Here is a 22272-nt window from a genome sequence, read left to right as displayed (position 1 = left end):
TGCTGGAATCTATGTGTGGCTCGTACTGTCACCCTCTATATGCCCTTCTCCATCCCCATCTACATACCCCACAATATCTTCTCCAAAAGCTACTCGAGTAGAAATTATACCACTACTTTTAATTTCCTAGAATGAGAAATTGGAAGTCAGCATTCCTGTGTTCACCCTCCCCATAATAGCAATGAATTCTAGAAATCTATTATCACTGCAATTGTTGCACAGAATGACGTTTTTTCCTAGTGAGAAAATGATAAGCTTTCATTCATCCTTTCAACAGAACCAAAGCCTAATAAAGGCCCAAAGAAAGGACCCAAACCCTAACAATTAAAAGGCCTGGAGGTTTGCAAAGCCACTGCAATACTCTGTCCTGTGGAACTGTACATTCATAATCTGTGTCAACATTTTGGGCTCAATATCACATTCTACAGATGATATTACCATTGTTTTCATTTTTCTCAGTTAATGAGGCACCACTGAGGCATTCTGGTAGGGCTTTCTGAGCCCACAGAATACAATAAGCTACTTTCTAGCAATTAAATTGACTAAGTGGTCTTTTTTTTTTTCCTTTGTGGGGAAAAAAAAAAAACCTGTAAAGGTCTTTTAATCAACTCAAAAGGAATCAAAACATGGAAGATAAGGGGAGGGGATGAAGCCTTGGTCTCAAACATATAAAACGTGATTATTGTTAAATGTTAATGTTGTTATATAATAAAATTATATGCTTAAAAAAAATCTTAAGAAATGCTTCTTTGGGGCGCCTGCGTGGCTCAGTCATTAAGCATCTGCCTTCGGCTCAGGTCCTGGTCCCAGGGTCCTGGGATCGAGCCCCATATCGGGCTCCCTGCTCAGCGGGAGGCCTGCTTCTCCCTCTCCCGCTCCCCCTGCTTGTGTTCCTTCTCTCACTGTCTCTCTGTCAAATAAATAAATAAAATCTTTAAAAAAAACAAAAAAGGATATTAAAAAAAAGAAGAAATGCTTCTTTGGAAGGATTTTTCTGTAAGAAATCTGCCTTTCCTACATTTGGCTGGTGTGATTCACTGGACAATATGATAACCCACGAAGTGATACTACCAGAGAAGATGCTAATATTAAAAAGCACTAAGCTACTCACTCCATTCCCAGAGGAAAGATGGTTCTGTTTCAACTATACACCAGCATCTGATTCTCACAGAAGGTCACCCAACAGTCTAAAGTATTACATCATATCTAGGTTGGGAGGCCGTTCTATTGATAATCATTCTTATCTCTGAAAGATGCGATAGTGTGGCTATCTTTGAGTTGACCTGGGTTCCTCAACCTCAGCACTACTGACATTTGGGGTCAGGTAATTCTTTGCTATCAAGGGCTGTCCTGTGCATCGTAGGATGATGAGTAGCACCTACGGTCTCTACCCACGATGCTACTAATACCTCCCCAGGGTGACAAGCAAAAATTGTCTCCAGACATTGGCAAACGTCTCATGGAGGCAGAACTGCCCCAGATCGGAAATGACTGGTCAAAGGTTTGACCTGAAAGTAAAGTAGCTATGGTCGGGTGGAGGGACTATGAGGCCAGGTCACTGCAAAGATCCATTATGTGGATACTGAAACAGTGCTGTAAAGAATGACAGCAAGGGGGCGCCTGGGTGGCTCAGTTGGTTAAGCGACTGCCTTCGGCTCAGGTCATGATCCTGGAGTCCCGGGATCGAGTCCCGCATCGGGCTCCCTGCTAGGCAAGGAATCTGCTTCGTCCTCTGACCCTATCCCCTCTCATGTGTTCTCTCTCTCTCAAAGAAATAAATAAAATTTAAAAAAAAAAAAAGAAGAAAACTATTAAAAAAAAAAAAGAAAAAAAAACATAGATGTATTTTCCTGTTTTAAAAAATTACTATTGTTGTGATTCCACAGGCAATGCCTTTCAGTCCCATCTTGTAAGAGTTAGCAGAAATGTTATCTTAACCCAAATGGGAACATTAGTCCTTCCAGCCATAAATAATGATCCTAAAAGATTCAGAAGTTTAGCCTATGTGTTTCAGTTCTATAGCATCTATAATAGTCATATATTTAAGGAAACTGAGTTCTGAAATGGCCAGTGGTCTCAAGCAGCTTTAGGGCAGGGAGAAGTTCCAAAGCTAAGGAAACAAAAAAAAAGCCCTGGGGCGCCTGGGTGGCTCAGTTGGTTGGGCGACTGCCTTTGGCTCAGGTCATGATCCTGGAGTCCCTGGATCGAGTCCCGCATCGGGCTCCCTGCTCGGCAGGGAGTCTGCTTCTCCCTCTGACCCTCCCCCCTCTCATGGACTCACTCTCTCTCATTCTCTCTGTCTCAAATAAATAAATAAAAAATCTTTAAAAAAAAAAAAAAAGCCCTAATTTCCTCCAATTCCTAGACCACCTGTGATTTAACAGATGTAAACACAGGCAACATGCTAATGAGGAATGTATTATTTTTATGCTTACATCTGCATACATTTAATCAATAATTTAGGATGAATTCAGGATCTGCGGCTCAACATCATTCTGTAGATTTAGAAAGCTGTGGGATTCCGACAGCCATTTTTCTTAATTAAAAGGCCCTTAATTATGCAGATTTTTTACTTGAACTCTCCAAATAAGTTCCTAAGGAAATGTTCTATTTCTATAAAAAACGCACATTAAGTCCAATATTAGTCCAGTACTTCTCAAAAAAAAAAAAAAAACATCCCTCATCCACACCTTATATCAATAGTCCAATTTAAATATTCATTTTTCAGAGAAATTTGTTTGATGAGGTATCACTTAGAATCATCATCTTCCTTTCTTCCAAAACCCTAAAATAAGAATACTACTTCATAAATCTACAAAGGGTATATTTAAAAAAAAAAAAAGATTTATTTATTTTAGAGAGAGAGACAGCACACAAGTGGTGGGAGGGGTAGAGGGAGAGAATCTTTCAGGCAGACTCCCCACTGAGTGTGGAGCCTCATGTGGGGCTCAAACCCATGACCCATGAGATCACGACCTGAGCTGAAACCAAGACTCAGACACTTAACCGACTGAGCCACCCAGTTGACTGTACAAAGGGTTTAAACCCTATCAATGCACGTAGTCTTCTATATCACCCTAACCTTCCAATTATATTAGCTAGAAAACATTATATATTATACTATAGGGTAGAGTACACTATATTTTGTGTACCATATTATACTAAAAAATATAATAAATGTGGTAGCATTTGACTTATTTTTGTGATTTTACTACTGAACACTGCTCTTAAAGGAAATTTAGAGTTGAAAATGTTACTAAGAATACTGTAAGTTTATAAAACACCTTTATTTTAAAAATTCAAAGCCCTTAACAAATATATTCCTCATCATATTCCTGAGCAGTCAGAATAGACATGATTAAGAGATAGCTTAATCTTCCCCTCCTTCCCTTTTTCCTCCCTTCCCATGTCAGAATTAAAGAAGGATTAGGAAGCCACAGAGCCCAGCAACCTAGCTGCTGAAGATCATTCAAGAGTCACTTCCAAAACCTGCATGCTCAATCTTTAAGGCATCAGACTTCTGTTTGGTGTTTAACTGGGAACATCACTTCATCCTGACAATCTCATTCTGGCATCATCATTTTTCAATAAAAATTGTGAGTCATTATCACCACCAGAGGGAGCCTGAGCCTTCTCACCCACACAAGTGGGACCTATGAGAACTATTGTTTTGGCTTCAATGCCTCTTTCAAATATCCCAATAAGTAAAGGTTACTCATAGAGAAAAGAAGTTTCATCAAAGTTTTCTAATGATAAGTAAACAAGAATGTCATGGCAATGCAGCTGCAAAATGTACTAGAAAGAACTGCACTTCTCAATGACTTCCTAGATGAGATCCAATCTCATTATAGTTTAACGTGTTTTAGGAGAGAGGGGTTTTGTATTTCATACTATTGTATGTCTCTGGTATTTATAATAAATACAGCTTTTTAGCTTTTCACTGGGAATTTAAAAAAAATAAAATGAATGAAGCATGTGTGAATGATGTATCATAGCATTCTAAACCCCTAGTGGATATACCTCCGTATGACAATTTATAGACAGCGCAGTAGGAATTCAAGAATATGGGAGTAACTGAGAGGTAAGTGGTTTACTGTGTATCTGAAATGCCAAATATAAGTATATGTGAAGAACAATTTTAATTACTTTCTCAGATGCTGCTCTAGCCATGTTTCCATTTTTTAAAAAAGCAGTAGTGGTTCCTAAATTTGCATAGAACCAAATTCTAATCTTCATGTGAGTTGGCCCCACCCTACTCTCTTTATATCTCCCTTCCTCCTCATCTCAAGGAAAAAAAAAAAAGTCAATACCTTACAGTGTTTCTAGAGATTAACTAAGATCTGGAGAACTTACTAATTATAGTAACTGTAATTGCAAGTATGATGTCACAGGTACCTGAATTCAAGTATGACCTGAATTTTCAGCAAAACTCTGTGAGAATGGTATTATCTGTTTGTAGACATGACACTGGGAGTTCATGGAGATTAGGCAGTAAACTAACACCGGGGAGGCCCAGAATGTCAACAGAGGTCTGACAACAGCACCCAGCAGATAACTTCCTTAGTTGTCAACAAATCTCAGATTTTTAATGTCATAGCTGAAATAAGAGAGGGCCCAGTGTGTCCAAATAAGGTATTCCATCATCGTGTAGAGTTTTAACAGTTTTATCTAGTTGCCTACTTGACATTTCGATTTGATTGCCCACTTGGTTTCTCAAACCTAACAAAACAAAAAACCTTTTTTTTTTTTTAAAGATTTTATTTATTTGAGAGAGAGAGAATGAGATAGAGAGCATGAGGGGGGGGAGGGTCAGAGAGAGAGGCAGACTCCCTGCTGAGCAGGGAGCCCGACGTGGGACTCGATCCCGGGACTCCAGGATCATGACCTGAGCCAAAGGCAGTCGCTTAACCAACTGAGCCACCCAGGCGCCCAAAACAAAAAAATCTTAATACTCTCTCCCCACACATCTCCAGCTCATCTCACCCGACCTCAGTAAAACCTCATGACTACCCACTCCATCCATCAGCCCCAAAGTGAAAATTCATCCAAAATACCTCTAACACTCCACATCCATCACCACTACTTCCAAAATGTCTTTCCATTCACTTCTCTTCATTTCTACCACCACCATCTTCTCAGCTAAAACCACCTCTCACACTAGCCCACCACAGAAGTTTCCCAATGGGTCTTCCTGTTGGGAAGGTCTTCTTTCTCAATCTGCTTTTTACCAAGGAGGCAGAGCAACTTCTGAAGGAACTTCTTCAAAAAGATTTTTTTTTCCCTTCACTTGTCATTTTTTTAACTGCACTTTGGCCCTATCAGCTATATTGTTAATCAACCAAGTTCAGTTATAAAGTCACCCCAAATATTTGCTAAATCTTTTTTATGGTTTGCTTTAAAACTAAAATCCAGAACATCAAACTCTTAATGGGGCGCTCTCATACAACTGCATTTTTTTGAGATAATCCTCTATCCGATCTGATATTTTTATCATGTAGTTAAGATTAAAAGTAAAGTTTAAATAAGATTTTAAGTTTAAAGTATCATTATTTTCTGATTTCAATTGATCTAATAAAAGCAATACCCAATTTAAAGGTATTTCTCTACCAGGGCACCTGGGTGGCTTAGTCAGTTAAGCGTCTGACTCTTGATCTCAGCTCAGGTCTTGATCTTAAGGTCATGAGCTCGAGAAAAAAAAAATATTTCTCCACCTTAAAAGAGTATTCCTGAACTTCTGCTTGTGATCACAATTCAGTAAGTGGTATCAGATGAACCTTTCCCTCCTCAAGATCTATAAAACAAAATATACCAAGCAACTATTTTTCAGACACTGGGCAACAGACAAGATAAGCCTGTGATAGTGAAGCACAAGGCAAGCCCACCCCCTTACCCCCAACCCTCCCCCCCCCTCCCCCCCCCCCTTCAGTGTTCTGCCTGGGGGCACCTTCCCAATGCCATAAAGGGAAAGTGGAGCTCAAGCAGCTACAGTCTCATGGGGCTAGGGAGGCAGAGATCGGAATGTAAGGCTATCGATAAGGATGGAATTTACAGTGCAGAATAAAATATAAAAGGGGACTCCAGAAGTCTGTATGGGGTTTTCCTTAAGGTTGGCTGAGTATATTCACTGCACATAATCTCTACATAAGCAGGGTAAGACTCTGTGAGTTCTAATGGAGGGCAGCTGCTGCAAGGCTTAGAGCTGAACAGAGACCCCAGAGAGTGGGAAGTGGTAGGAGACAGAGTTCTGATGCAGTTGCTGTGGAGAAGCCATGCTGAGCACGGTGTACATTCAATTAAGACACCAGAAAAGCCAGGTTTTAGGAATAAGGACCAAGCCTAAAGTAAAAAACACATCCTAAGCTAATGACCAAGTCTAAAATGTTCCACCCTATCAAAGCATAAAACCAAGCATAAAAAGTAAGATCAAGAGTAGCCAACAATTGGGGCACCTGGGTGGCTCAGTCCGTTAAGCGGCCCGACTTGATTTAGGCTCAGGTCGTGATCCTGTCACCTTGGGCTCAGCTCAGTGTGGAGTCTCCTTGTCCCTCTGCCCCTCCCCCCACTCGTGTGCACACTCATGAGTGCGCGTGCTCTCTCTCTAAAACAAATAAAATCTCTAAAGAAAAAAAAGGCATAGCCAACAATTTAGCTGCCTGCCAGAACAAAATCTGACTCTTCAAAGACAGCATAATCCAAACCTCCTCCTAGATATTATCTAAAATTTTCAGCATACAATAAAAAATTACTGTATATGTAGAGAGATAAGAAAATATAATCATAATCTAAAATAATAAAAGCAGTCAATAGAAACAGATTTTGAAAGACACAGACATGCGAATTCACCAACAAGGGCTTTAAAACATCTTGTACAAATGTGTATAACAATTTAAAGGAAAATATGGACATAACAAATTAACAGATGGGAAATCTCAACAAAGAAATGAAAAGAATAAAAAGAACAAAACAAATTCTAGAATAGGAAAGTATAAAGTTCAGAGTGGCTTTAAGAGAAGATTGGACAACACAGGGAGCAAAGATTGATGAGGTTGAAAACAAGTCAACAGAAATGATCAAAATTTAAAAGGGGAGCAAAAAGATTTTAAAAATGAACAAAACAAAACCTTGTTTGCTTGTGTGACAATACTAAATGGTCTAGCATATATACAATTGGATGCCCAAGAAAAGAGGAAGACTGAATGGGTCAGAAAAAAAGAATTTGAAAAATAATGGCCAAAAAAAATCTCTGAAATTTGGTGGAAAAAAACATCAAATTACAAAAACATAAATGATAAACACAAAGAAAACCACATTTAGCTATACCACAGTCAAACAGATAAAAACTAAAAATAATGGAAAAATCATAAAAGTAGCTAGCGGGAAAAAAAGACGAAGTCCATACAGTGCCCATGGAATGAAGACCGACCTATCAGAAATGACGGAAACCAGAATACAACTGAACCATCTCTTTTAAGTGGGAAAGAAAAACCCATCACCTTGGAATCCTATAGCTAGTGAAATTATGTTACAAATAAGGGTTAAAATAAAGACATTTTCACACAAAACTGAGCTTATGTATCATCTGCAGACTGGTACTATTAAGACATGCTAAAGCAAGAAAAATAGAATGTCAGATCTAGAGGAAGAAACAGAACACACTGATAATAGTAAATAAGTAGGTAACTGTATTCATTTTCTATTGCTGCTGTAGCCACTGACAAATTTAGTGGCTTAAAACAACACAAATTTCTTATCATAAAATTCTGTAGATCAGAAATCTGACCAAGGTCTAACTGGACTAAAATCAAGGTGTTGACAGAGCTACATTCCTTTTTGGAGGCTCTAGGGGAAAATCCACTTCCTTACCTCTTCCAACTTTAGAGGCTGCCCCCATTCTTTAGCTCGTGGCCCCTTCCTCCATCTTCAAAGCCAGTAACAGAGATTGAATTCTTCTCAAACTGAATTATTCTCACTCCTTCTCCTGTCCTTTTTTCCACTTTTTAAGAACCCTGAGATTACTTTGAGCCCACCTGAATAACTCAGGAGAAGATCTCTGGCAGAAGGTCAACTGGTTAACAATCTTAATTCCACCTGCAACCTTAATTCCCCTTTGCCATCTAACAAAATATTTACAAGTCTTGGAGACTAAGATATGGACACATCTAGGGGACTATTTTCTGTCTACTCCAATAACTATAACTTTTTTTCCTTTTTTCTTGATTTCTTTTAAAAACAACTTCCTGTTTAAGCAAAGATAATAACATTGTAACATGGGGCTACTAATATGCAAAAATAAGATGTATGACAATAGTACAAAGGACAAAGAGGGATAAATGGAGCTATATTTTTCCAAGATTTCTAAATTTACATATTTCTAAATTTTACATATGCTGTGATAAATTAAGGAATCATACTGTAAGCCATTGAGAAACCACTAAAGAAAAAAATAATAAAAAGTATAGGGAAGATGTTAATTACAAGTAAAATAGAGTACCAAAAAATATTCAATTAACACAAGATATATAATAGGAAAGGAGGAACAAACCAACAAAAAACAGATACAGTAAATAGGAAAAAGAGCAAAATGGTACACATAAACCACCAAATATTAATAATTACATGAACTGCAAATATACTAACATTCAATTTAAAGGGTAGGAGATGGTCAGGTAGATTTAAAAAAAAATGTCCAACCCTATGCTGTCTACAAGAGATCAAGAGATGGGCTCTAAATAGAAAAACATACCTCAGCTAAAAATGAAAGGGTTAAAAGGATAGAACATGCAGAGAGAGCATGAAAAAGATGCAATGGATACACACACACACACCCCCACACAAAAGAGTTTGGGTGTGTGTGTCTGTGTGTGTAGTGGACACAGAGAAAGGAGTATTATCAGCATAAAGAAGACATTTCATAATGATAAAAGGGTCAATTCACCAGGGAGACAGAAAAATTGCAAATATGTAGGTACCTAACATCAGAGCTACAAAATATCTTGAAGCAAAAACTGACAGAACTAAAGAGTAAAACAGACAAATCCATAATCATTATTGGAAATTTTAACACCCCTCTCTCAATGACTGATTGAAGAGTAAACAAAGAAATCGGAAAAGATGCAGACCATCTGAACAAGATTATCAGCTAACTAGATCTACTTGACATTTATAGACTACACCCAATGCCTGAGAATACTCATTCTTTTCAAGTCCACCAGATCATTCATCATGAAAGATTATATGCTAGGTCATAAAACAAGTCTCAATAAATTTCAAAGGAATCTTAGAGATTGTTTTTATCACAATGGAATTAAATTAGAAATCAATAATACTCATGAGATATCTAGAAAATCCTGTAATATTTGGAAATTAATCAACACACTACTAAAAAAAAGTCTAGGGTCAAAGAAATCACAAGAAATTAAAAATGATTTTGAACTACATGATAATAAAAACACATCAAAATATGTGAGATACAGTTAAAACTATAGGGCTTGGGGGAAATTTACAACTTTATACTTATATTTAAAAGGGAGAAAGGTTTATGAGTGTGACCTTAAGAAGATGAAAAAAGAACAAATAAAAGACAAAATGAATATTGGGAAGTAATAAAGAGTGGAAATCAATGAAATAGACAGCAAAGAAAATCAACAAACCCAAGTTAGTTCTCTGAAAAGATAGATTAAGGGAAAAATAAAGAGAAAACACAAATTATCAACATCAGGAATAAAAGAGGTGGTATCACAACAGATGTTAAAAAGATACTAAAGAATTATGAAAAATTTTTGCTAAAAGATTTGATAATTTAGATAAAATGAACAAATTCTTTTTAAAGAATACTTAAACCTACACGTAACAAGTAAAAATCAGAATGGCCCAATCAATCAATATCTGTTCAAGAAACTGAGATTGTAATTTGAAACTTTCCATAAAGAAAATTCCAGGCAGAGATGGTTTTACTGGTGAATTATATCAAATATTTAAGGAAGGAATAATGCTAATTTTTTACATTAACTATTTCAGAATATGGAGAAAAGATGAACACTTGTCAAATTATTTTAAATGACCAGTAAAAACCTGTTACCAAAAACCTGACAAAGATACAAGAAAATTACAGACCAGTATTTCTTAACAAAATAATATCAAATAGAATCCAGCAATATATAGAAGGGATAATACATCAGGACCCTGAGGGTTTATCTCAGGAATGCAAGGATGTATCATTCAAAACTGAATCACTGTAATTCTCCCACTAACAGAATAAAGAAGTCATCTCAGATGCAGAAAAAGCTTATAACAAAATTCAAACTCATTCACGATAAAAACTCTTACACTAGAAACAGAATGATCTTCCTCAATCTTACAGCTAGCATCATACTTAATATGACATACTGAATGTTTTCCCCCTAAGAAAGAGAACAAGCTAAGGAGGTCTCTGTTCTTACTACTTCTATTCAACATTGTAATTCAACACTGTACTGGAAGATATAGCCAGCGTATAAAGGGAAAAAATAGAAATAAAAAGAAAAAAGATTAGAAATAAAGGAAAGTGGTCTCTGGTCACAAACAATAGGATTATAAATGTGAAAAATCCTAAGAAATTTTTTTAAAAAGCTTCCAGAGATATGAAATCAATTTAACATAAAGGTTGCAGAGTGGCAAGATACAATATTAATATAAAAATAATTTGTTCAGAGAAAGACACGTATCATATGATCTCACTGATATGAGGAATTCTTAATCTCAGGAAACAAACTGAGGGTTGCTGGAGTGCTGGGGGGTGGGAGGGATGGAGTGGCTGGATGACAGACACTGGGGAGGGTATGTGCTATGGTGAGCGCTGTGAATTGTGTAAGACTGTTGAATCACAGACTTGTACCTCTGAAACAAATAATACATTATATGTTAAAAAAAAAAAAAGATAGTAGGAAGGGAGAAATGAAGGGGGGAATCAGAGGGGGAGATGAACCATGAGAGACTATGGACTCTGAGAAACAAACTGAGGGTTCTAGAAGGGAGGGGCATGGGGGGATGGGTTAGCCTGGTGATGGATACTAAAGAGGGCACATACTGAATGGAGCACTGGGTGTTATACGCAAACAATGAGTCATGGAACACTACATCAAAAACTAATGATGTAATGTATGGTGATTAACATAACATAATAAAATAAAAAAAAATAATTTGTGTTTCTATCTACTAACCAACAATTGGAAAATAGCATTTTTAAAGTGTAGTTCAGTACCATTAAAAATATTAAACATTTAGGATTAAATGTAACAAAATAAATGCAATAACTCCATACTGCAATCCAAGAAACATTGCTGAAAGATGTTAAGAGGCTTAAATAAATGGTTAAGAATTTTCTCCAAATTGAGCTATAGATTCAACATAAGCCTAAAGTCTTTTTGGGGGGGGGGTAAATCTAACAAGCTGATTCAAAAATTCATGTAGAAATGCAGAAGACCTAAAATAGCTAAAGCAATCTTGAAAATAAAAAAAAACAACATTGGAGAATTTATACTACCTGATTCAAGTCTTACTATAAAGCTACAGTAACCAAGACAACATGGTGGCTTACGAACAGACAAATAGATCAATGAAATATAATTGGCCCACATATAAGCAGTTAACTGAATTTCAACAGAGGTCACAAGGCATTTCAATGAAGATAGTCTTTTTAACACATGGACCTGGAATACTGCATAAGCACCTGGAAAAAAACTTCTCAATATCTACCTCTACCTCATACATATTGAACAATTAATTCTAGAGGGATGACAGACCTAAATAAAAAGCAAAATCTATAAACCTGCTAGAAAAAGGTATGAGAACATCTTTGTGACTTTGGAGTAGGCAAATATTCCTTAGGATGTAAAAAAGTCTTAACTATAAATGAAAACAAAATGATATCCTGGTCTTCATCAAAATTTAAAATATCTGTTTATCAAAAAACAATGTTAAGAACATGAAAAAGCAAACCACAGCTAGGAAGAAAATATACATCATATACATATCTGAAAAAGAACTTATATCCAGACTACATAAAGAACCCTACAAATAAGTAATAAAAAAGAAACAATCCAATAAAAATGGGCAAAAAGTTAAACACTTTAAAAAGGAAGATACATGAATAGCGAAAAAGCACAGGAAAATGTGGTTAACATCATTAGTCATCAGGGAAATGTTAATTGAAACCATAATGGGATATCACTTCAAGCCAAACCGAATAGCTAAAATTAATAAGACAGAACTAAGTATTTACAGGAATGGGGCAGAATTAGAACTCTCATACACCTCTAGTGGGGGCATAAAATGATACAGCCTTCTCAGAAATCATTTTGGCAGTTTATTATTACATTTAATATGGTTAGAAATATCCTCTAACCCAGCAATTCCACTCAGGTATTGATCCCAGGGCATAAGATAACATACTCCACAGATATACTTGTATAGAATGTGTATAGAAACTTTTAACACAATAGCAAAAAGTGGAAACAACCCATATGCCCATCAAGAGGAGAATGGATAAACAAATTGTGGTATAATCATACAATGGACTATTACTCAAAAATTTTAAATATTGCCTCCAGTAATGTTTTTTGACTTCTTCAAAATTTATATAGAAAACTTTTCCCAATTTTATTTTACTTTTCCCTTTTTAATAAATGAAATTTACTATTGGCATTTAATTGAATTTAGAATGAAATTTAGAAATTTAGAAATTATGAGAAAAACTAAATGCTGTTTTTAAACCTTTTTTTTTTTTTTTTTTTTTTTGACAGAGAGATAGAGCCAGAGAGCACAAGCAGAAGGAATGGCAGAGGGAGAGGGAGAAGCAGGCTCTGCACTGAGCAGGGAGCCCCACACCGGACTCGATCCCAGGACCCTGGTACCATGACCTGAGCTGAAGGCAGACGCTTAACCAACTGAGCCATCCAGACGCCCCTAAATGCTTTTTTTAAGATTTAATGCCAAGTCACCAAACCTTGTGTATTACAAGTCCCTGAGAAAGAAGATTCCACGTGGAAAGGTAAAAGCATGGTTGCAAAAGATCTACCCATGACTATGCTGCATCCTGATCTTGGGATTCTGTGCCTTTTGGTTAAACTGTCAACCATAAGGTCTTGATTCTTCCAGTTCTAAACCTCTCTTTTATAATGGAGCTGGGGGAAGGTAGTAGTCAAGACAAAGGAAAATTTATTAACTTCTGCTTTAAATTGTATATTTTAATTAGGTTCCAGAACAAAAACATTATGGAGCAACAAATAAATCTTTAAGGGTCTGGTACACAGCATAGTCACTACTTAAGAATTTTCTATTAGAAAAGAAACAGACATCACTCATTACGATGTACCACCGATAAAAACAAAACCACACTCTAGGATAACTTCTAATTAAAAAGTAAGCATCCAAGACTGAAAAGCATCCCTTAGAGCCACACACGGGGTTCTGGGGTGTATCCTCCGAGTTCTCTCCTAGCCTCTGTTAACCAGAACACCCTGTTGCCTGGCTCCCTGGATCCACCCCCTCCACCTACCTACAGTTTGTCTCTGTATCCACTCCGTGCCATCCTTCCACCACCCTATCTGAGACACTAATCCCTCCTTCCACAAATAAGCAACACCAGACATCTAACCACCTAGGATCACAAAGGGATGGATAGTTAGTCGCAGCTCACACTTAAAAGGTATGCTTTGGGAAGGGGTGTGGAGATGGGGCTATCTAAATCTGAATGATGCACACATTAAAAAAAAAAAACCTAGAAATTTTATCAGCTCAAAAGAAAACTAATTTGAGGGACTGGCAATCTCATCATTACGGGGTAATTGTGCTCACACATGGCATTGCCTAGCAACAGAAGGCACAGGCAAATCCCAGCATTGGGGTGTAATGAATCACTCACTACCTACTGCTCACAAATGGTAATTTAATAGGAAGATATTCACATCTGGTTCAATCTCGAACAAGACTTCAGAGAATTCTGCAGACTCAAATTGAGAGAAGCAGCAGGTATTTTTGCCAACAGCCAGGCTCCAGAACAAAGACTGTTCCTACTTACCTGGTTGAATGTATGCTTTGTTTAAAAACAAAACAAAACAAAACAGTCTTGATAGCCTTGTTTTCAACATTTTGTTTGGCAATGCTCCAACTTCTATGGCTTCCGATAGAGTTAATGAATGTCACAAACATAAGAAGGGAAATATGACAAACAAACAATGGGATAATTGTGTTGGAACTAAAATCACTTTAGAAGACCTCAAAGAGACAGCTCCATCTGCCCTAGAATCTGCATGCTACTTCAAGCTCAGTGCTTTTTGAATAAAGGTATAAAAAGAGTCCACATACGAGCGAGATCTATGTCTGGATCGTCTGTTGTTGGGGTCTGCCTGATTTTTTTCCTTTTGTCTCCTTAATACAGCTTCCCACTGAGGCGCTGAATCAACCATATCATTCTCCTGCCGTATTCTGAAAGGAAAGACCATTCATCTCAAGTTAACATTCACACATGTGATGCTCTATTTTTCGGTTCATCCTAAACGTGCTTTTAAAAGTTAAGAAGTTATCAAATAAATTATTGTAAAGTTTATATTAAGAAACTTAAAGTTATTTAAGAAGCAATTTTATTAAAATCACTTAAAGCTAAGAATGTATTAACTGGATTAGTATATCCGTAAGTAGATAAGTGTGTACAGACACACATATATATGTGTGTTAGAATATTTATACATAAATATGTAAGTATATATTAGTTTCAGGCTTCTATCTTTGGCTTAAAATCTTCTAAGAAATAGGCATGGCAAACAAAAAACTCATTTAAAGCATATTTAAGTTTTGACTCAAGAAACAGCAGTGTCTGCTATAGGGCTGATCTTAAATCATGAAACAAAATCTTTTTTAAAAAACATACTAATCAAAGTAACAATAAATAATTTTACTTGAAATGTTCTTAAAAATTCACACTAATTGTCAAAGTTTTCATGGACAGTAAGTGCCAGATATAATCCCCCCCTCCTTTTTTTGAGAGAGAGAGAGAGAGAGGGAGGGGGCTGGGGGGAGGAGCAGAAGGAGAGGGAGAGAGAGAGAGAATCCTATGCAGGCTCCACGCTCAGCACAGAACCCAATCTCACAACCCCGAGATTATGACCTGAGCCAAATTCAAGAGTTGAATGCTTAACTGCACCACCCAGGCACCGCCCCCTCACAAATTCCCATTTTTAAGACAGAAAACTAGAAGTACAGAAAGCTAACAGTGGTGGCATGCATTAGCAGGTGAGCAGGCCCACAGCATTCTGAGGATGGCTGCTGACATGGGGAAGAGGAAGTACGGGTGAGGACTCAATGCCAGCAGGGGCCCGGCAGGAAATGTAAATAAGGAAAAGGGAAATCCAGCGTGGGGGTGCTGGGGGGCACAGGCAGCTGTCATACGAGATCACAGGACAGTGTTTCCAAATCCTCTCATTTTCTAAAGATAACCTACAAATTTGGACTTTTAAAGTGAACTCTTCCAGTTTCTAAGTATTGACAACCAATGCTGAATGTTAAGATACTGTATGAACCTAACAATACCCATCCATGGACCACACTGCAGAAGTTCTGGACTTTTGCTGTTATCAAGTCTTTCTAATAACAAGGGTAAGGTGCTGCAGGGGAGAGGTGGGGAAGAAGTATCTAGTTAAAGCAATACTGTCTGGAATGTGCTGCAATGATGCTGTGAAGGCGTTGAGTATTCCTTGCAAAAATCAAACACCCAGGCACACCTGGGTGGCTCAGTCGGTTAAGCGTCTGCCTTCAGCTCAGGTCATGATTCAGGGGTCCTGGGATCGAGCCCCGAGTCTGGCTCCCTGCTCAGCTGCTTTCTGCCACTCCCCTTGCTTGTGCTTTCTTGCTCTCTCTCTAATAAATAAATAAAATCTTTTAAAAAAATCAAACACCTGTTATTTGAATATTTAACATTTTTTTAAAGATTTTATTTATTTATTTATTTACTTGACAAAGAGAGAGAGCGCACACGCGCACAAGTGAGCACAAGTGACGTGGGACTTGATCCCAGGACCCCAGGATCATGACCTGAGCCGAAGGCAGATGCTTAACCAACTGAGCCACCTAGGCACCCCTGAATATTTTACTTTTAATTTATATAAGTTCTTCAGGAAGCTGCTCCAGAGTATTCATTCCAGACACTGACACTCCCAGGGTGTGAGAGAGTAGCATGGAACTGCAAGGTCATCATCACAAAACTGTAACTACATGAGCATTACTATTTCAAAACAAAATGAAAAGAACAGACGGACAAGTCTGGAGACATTTCTCTCTCTAAACAGATACCTTTTGATTGCCCTGTTAACAGCACTTAGTATAGACTGTGGGGTGGGTATTTAGATTTGCTTATAAATGCAAATCAGTAGATGAGTAACAAATATTCATTTTACCTATAACTTTTTTTTTTAAGATTTTATTTATATATCTGCCAGAGAGAGAGAGAGAGAGAGAGAGAGCACCAGCAGGGGGAGCGGCAGGCAGAGGGAGAAGCAGGCTCCCCGCTGAGCAAGGAGCCAGGACCTGAGCCGAAGGCAGACGCTTAACGACCGAGCCACCCAGGCGTCCATTACAGATAAATTAAAGACAATGTAAAGCAAATTCAAGTTAAAAAGGCCAGTACCTTATGAAGAAGCAACTATTTAAATCTCTCTAAAGAGAAATCGTGTTAGGTAAAAAAAAATGATCTGTAACACACTCAAGCCTTTGAACTGTGTTTCCTCATTGAAGGAATAGGCTGCTATGTGAAAATTAACAGGATGCAGTGAAGGCATGTTTCACAGATTCAAGAACATAGTTCCCTCTCTCACAGCATGTACAGAGGACATTAAAACTGAATATACACTGCTATGGACCTTAATATTAGAATTATCTAAAGGAAAATAGGAGAAGGTATACTACTTGAGGTCATAATTATTAATCATTCTTTGAAACAAACACTTGCGCTTGAAAATGCCATGTGCGTAATACATACGCACACGTATATGTATTTTCACAACCAGAACCTACCATCTTTGAGCCACTCTACACCATCACGCACCAGTCTGGTTTGGGAGCAGACCTGGACACTCCCAGGACTGAGGGACCCGGAGTTAGGAAGAAACACCCAACAGGAAGCGGTCAGGCTGGCAGGAGTTACTCTCCTCCCACAGGAACCCACGCCTCAAATTGCCCAGAAAGACACAGAAAACCCAGGTCTCCAAGGGCATCTGGGGGGCACAGTTGGTCAAGCGTCCAACTCTTGGTTTCAGCTCAGGTGGTGGTCTCAGGGTTGTGAGATCGAGCCCCACGTCAGGCTCTGCACTCGTGCAGAGTCTGCTCAAGACTCTCTTTCCCTCTGCCCCTCCCACCACACTCGCCAGCTGGCCCTCACCCTCTCTAAAAATAAGTAAATCTTTAAAAAAATAAAATAAAATAAAACCCAGATCTCTTTCTAACCCTGGGGTCTTTTAGACCATAGCTTCCATTCTGAGCTAATCTGATGCCCTGTTCATGGGCAGGACTAAATTTCACAATGCTAAATTTTTTAAATCAGGAACTCAGCATTTTTTAATATTTTTCAGAGGTCAAGCCTACCAGCATGGCAAACATACTGTTCCCAGAGGACAGACATTTAAATGGAAGCACAATTAGTATATGCTCATTCTCTCCCAGTGTGGATTTCAGCTGGTTACCTTCATACTCAGACTTTACTCTGATGATAAAATAATAAAATTCCTAAGACATGACCAAGCAAAGTTCTGGTAACTTGCTAGCAATGTAAACTGAATCAGAAAGAATTTCAGATTATGGCATGTACCTTTAACTTCTGTTTTTCTAATGGAAAAGTCTAAAGTGAGGGCCGTTAAACCTTGTCACTTAATATTCACAGGTTTCAAAGACAGATGCCCTCTACTGGTGATACTATTTCATAAATATTCTAACAAGGTGCATTAAAAATGTAAGGCTCATTGGAGAGTCACAACAGAAGCACATTTTCTCCAAGTAATGGGTTGTGTAGCTGCCTTAGTCTGTAATGAAGTTTGAAATTACACCCTTACAAAAGGCCTCTGGTTAATGGTGCCTCATTACAAGAATGAAAGTGTCATTTCTTCCATCCCTGAACTGCTCCAGAAAATACAGGTGCTATGTGGAAAGGAAAAATCCTAGCCCTAAAAGCAAGAATATTATAATGCTCAATCCTTAAAAGGCAGGAATGAACTGTTCTGTGCATGAGAGAATAAAGAAATAGACATTTAAGTAAAAGATGTCCCCTGTAATGATTCTGGCTTGTGTCATTTATCCTTAGGGGTGGGATATACCAATGCTGCTTTTTTGCTCCTCTCCTGCTATATTTTAATTTCGACATAGAGCTTTACATTTTGAAGAATAAAAACAGTGCAAGCATTGTATCAACATAATATTTTTTAAAACGTCAAAATGTGCTCTTATAGGACAGGTACGCATGAGAGTCTCAAGGGGGAAAAAAGCGTCCACTGTCGATTACACTGGGATGTATTCATTTTCAAATGCTGCATTTAAAAGTGAAGCTCACAAACGCTAAGTGTTTCTTTCATGCACTCTTCAAGGCAAGAACTACATTCCCCATATTTTGTCCATTTCCTCACCCACAAGTAAGGAGAGTTAACAGCTGGGTTAGGAAGACATCATAACAAGGCTTCTATTTGTTAATTAATATATAAGGGAGACCACTGCTTTAGAATAAAGCATATTCCAGCAATGTTTCAGAATAAGAGAATTCTAAACATTTCCTGCACGTTTCACCAAACTTCAACACCCTACTTTTCCAGACGATCTGTGCAATTTAGATTATGACTGCACTTGACACTTAATTAAAGTCTGCAAAAGGTTTTGAAGATGAAATGCCATATAATCACTTGATAACAATAATGAAGATAATGACTATCCCTAGTCTCTTCTTTCCTACTCCCCAATTACAGTTCCGCCTCTTCTATGAAATTCCTCATGTTACCAAACCCCACGGGTCTCACTTGGCCCTCTACCTTTACCTGGGCAGTTCTGCTCCTAATAGAACCTTCCTTTATACCAGTTCTTAATTCACTTCTTGTTCACTGGGATAAAGACCACGTTTAATGCTGAACCTGAGAAAGCCCATGGACCAAATGCATCATGAAGCTTCAAGATGACATGAGCAATGCACGGTGTTCCTGAGCTCTGCCTCATCCCAGCTCTGGGCAAATTGTTTATCTTTGGTCAAGTCTGTCTCTTCATCTACCAAATTACTGCAAAGATCCTTTCTAGCTTTAAAACTCTATGTTTTCTCTATTTGTGTTTTACTTCCAAGCCAATCAGACATGTCGAAACCAACCTCTCTTCTTCAGCTATAGCACAACTGTCCAGATAATTGCTTCATATGGGCCACTCCATCGCTAATATTAAGCCTGCGGGTCCCAAATGATTGTGGACTTGTGCTTCTCATCAACTCATTCATTTCTGGATCACCTGCTATAAACCAATCTTCATCTATTTTTTCAGTAATTTTTCTTCCCTGGGGAAATTTACATTGGTTCCAGGCATCTGTCAACAGACTCCCTGAACACCAGCAAGCAAAAAATTCATTTGCTTTTCCCAACCTACCCCCACCATCAACAAATTATTCTTATTTGCCCTTAAAGGTGTTTCTGTCTCTTCCACTTATTCCTTATGCTTTCCCTACAAAAATAGGCTGCCTTTGGTGCAATTTCCCTTTCAAACTCTTTCTGTTTTCATAATTTTTGCAAACTGCTTCACCCTCAAGGGCTCAGTAATCTGACAGCATTCCTCAGTTGCTACAGCTTTGTACTACTGGAGTCATCTCTGTCCACTCTGATTATGCTTTGCAAGCCCTAAATCATCCGTATCAAATACCTAAATCTTAATACGACTTATTGAAGTAGAAATCAGTAACTCTTGGAGTCTGCACCATGGTGAACACTGTCTGTTTCTACTGGCTTTGCATCAACTGCCCTCTCCAGACCAACCATTTTTGCCTTGTTTGCAGCCCCTGCTTAAATCAGGGACAGGGCAATAGGGAATCCTTACAAGGAGACCTATTTTTAGGCAATGAGGAAAAAGTACCCACTGGTTTAAGCTTGCTACCATTCAAAACTCATCCTTTTCCTTGGGCACAAGGATAATAAGTTCTTCTTCTTCTTCTTCTTCTTTTTTTTAATGACTCCAACAACCAGAAAACCTTACCAAAATCTTCATCTTCTAGATTTGCCCTACTCAGATGTATCATCCCTATTAGTTGCAGTGCCACAGAAGACAGCTTTTGTCCTCCTTTCTTTTTTTAAAACAATAACATAAAAGACTTAGTGCAATGTATTTAGTATTTAAGACCATTTTAACCCATTACTCAGGTATAGATTCTAAAGACATCTAAAAGGCAAGAAGAAACTCTAACAACACTTGTGGTAGAATGAATTTGTTAGAAACACTGACTTTTTTGTTAAAGGGAGCTGGGCCCATTTTACAGATGTATCAGTTTTATCTGAAGATAAAACTGAGCAGTGCTGAACATTCTCATTAATCTAATAGCATCTGCTTATGCAAGGCACTTTCTACTTTTCAAATTACCTCCTGGATCCTTACAAACCTCTTGTGAGGTAGGCAGAGCAGGTATTATTCCACTTTGCGGGTGGGAAAACTAAGATTCAGAGGGTAAAGTAACCAGGAACTCACCACACAACTCTTCCAAGTAGGGTCAAATTCATAACACAGGCTCCCTTCTTCTTTGCTCTGTGCTCTGTCCTGTGGGCGTGCACACACGCGCACACACACACACACAGAGCCTCACATATATAACTTGTGTGTTGATGATGCACATGCCCCAGGATAAAAGTAGGGAAAGGCCCAAATGGTCCTCTTTTGCCAATTTACCCTAGTCCTGCTCTTACCTGTAGCCTCTCATTTCTCTTGCTCTTCTAATCCTCTCCAGGCTCCAGAGTCACTTCCACTTTTATGCTTATGCAAAACACACCAGACAACTTCTCCATCACTGCCCCCAATCCCCTCCAAATCTCCCACCTCAAAATCTTAAAAGCCTAGCAACACATCAAAGCTAATGACTAAGTAATCCACAGATTCTCCCCAGTGAACGCTCAAAGGACTGACTCCCTGTTTTCATCAATAGCACAAAGGATATTTTGCAGACTGGTTTCTTTGAATGTAAAGGATATTTTATTAAGCCCAAGGTATTTTAAGGGAAATCTCGGCTTGTGAAAGGTTTCACTCTGAAAAGTCTACTCCCTTGGTTCTCCTTCAACGTACATCCTGGGCAAGTCCTGAGCAAGGCTCATAGGCTCAGACCTATAGAGACAGGCTGGCTGAGCCTTCTGATCTCAGGTGTAAGAATCAAAATTCTAACTAGTGAAAATGGATATAATCTAATATTCACATAGATCATTAGCTTCATACTGCCTTGTACTTGGTAGGTTCCCAATTTGATGAATTTAGTCGAACCAATTATTTCACAAATCAGTAGAGCAAAGGAAGTAATCTCTAAAGAAAACTGAAGCATTTTAGTTGTTAATCCTACCAGTGAATTGAAATATCAATTTCATTTCCCAGTATCAATCTATCCTTCACTATTTCGGTCATAATGATCCCTTGATAAATGTTTGGGGGTCACAAAGACACCCCCCTCAAGAATCTGATGAAGGCTACAGACCCTATCACCAGAAAACTGTACACTTGGAAACACACAGAATTTTACATACAATTTCAAGAGATCCCTAAAACCTACTGATGATGAATCAGAGACTAATAAGGCCTGATCTGAAAAGAACCACGTGTGTACAGGTAGGGAAGGTGGGAGCAAGGAAGACAGGACTAAAGAAAAGTGAGAGAAGCTGGAAAAAGGGTGGAAGGGAGGGGGGACAGGCCAAGAAGAGCCTGACTTCAAGGCCAAATATCAGACCCTGTGGTTCCACCGTCAAGGGCTCTCACTTTCTCGGTTTTAAGTGATCTTTACTGTGACCCATTCGATAACAGACAGCAGTATACATCCGACCTTAAAGATGAGCAAACTCAGATTTAAACTGGTTTCAAGAGTTGCCTAAGGTCAAATACCAGGACAGGACAGAACCAAGGCCCTGATCCACATTCTTGGGGTTTTTTTCTGATGCTTCCCTGGCTCCTAAGCGGAGGCAGAACTCAGAGAAGAAAAAGGAAGACAGAGTGGAGAAAGGCTAAGGAAAGAAAAAGAAAGGAACTAAGTGAGGAAAAATAATGTGA

General features: G+C 38.3%; 1 protein-coding gene across 6 annotated transcripts in view; it reads right to left on the bottom strand.

Annotated features, from left to right (window-relative positions):
- Window positions 1-22272, bottom strand: part of EPB41L4A (erythrocyte membrane protein band 4.1 like 4A) — a 248672-nt gene that overhangs the window by 9037 nt on the left and 217363 nt on the right. For all 6 annotated transcript variants that reach the window (XM_035015550.1, XM_035015580.1, XM_035015541.1 and 3 more), the window contains one exon: window positions 14344-14463. In XM_035015550.1, the coding sequence (XP_034871441.1) occupies window positions 14344-14463 (120 nt within the window). The remainder of the gene's footprint in view (window positions 1-14343; window positions 14464-22272) is intronic.

Source organism: Mirounga leonina, unplaced genomic scaffold, assembly GCF_011800145.1.
Source record: "Mirounga leonina isolate KUSES-001 unplaced genomic scaffold, KU_Mleo_1.0 Mir_104, whole genome shotgun sequence".
Lineage (NCBI taxonomy): Eukaryota > Metazoa > Chordata > Mammalia > Carnivora > Phocidae > Mirounga > Mirounga leonina.
This window is presented reverse-complemented; position numbering and strand designations above follow the sequence as displayed.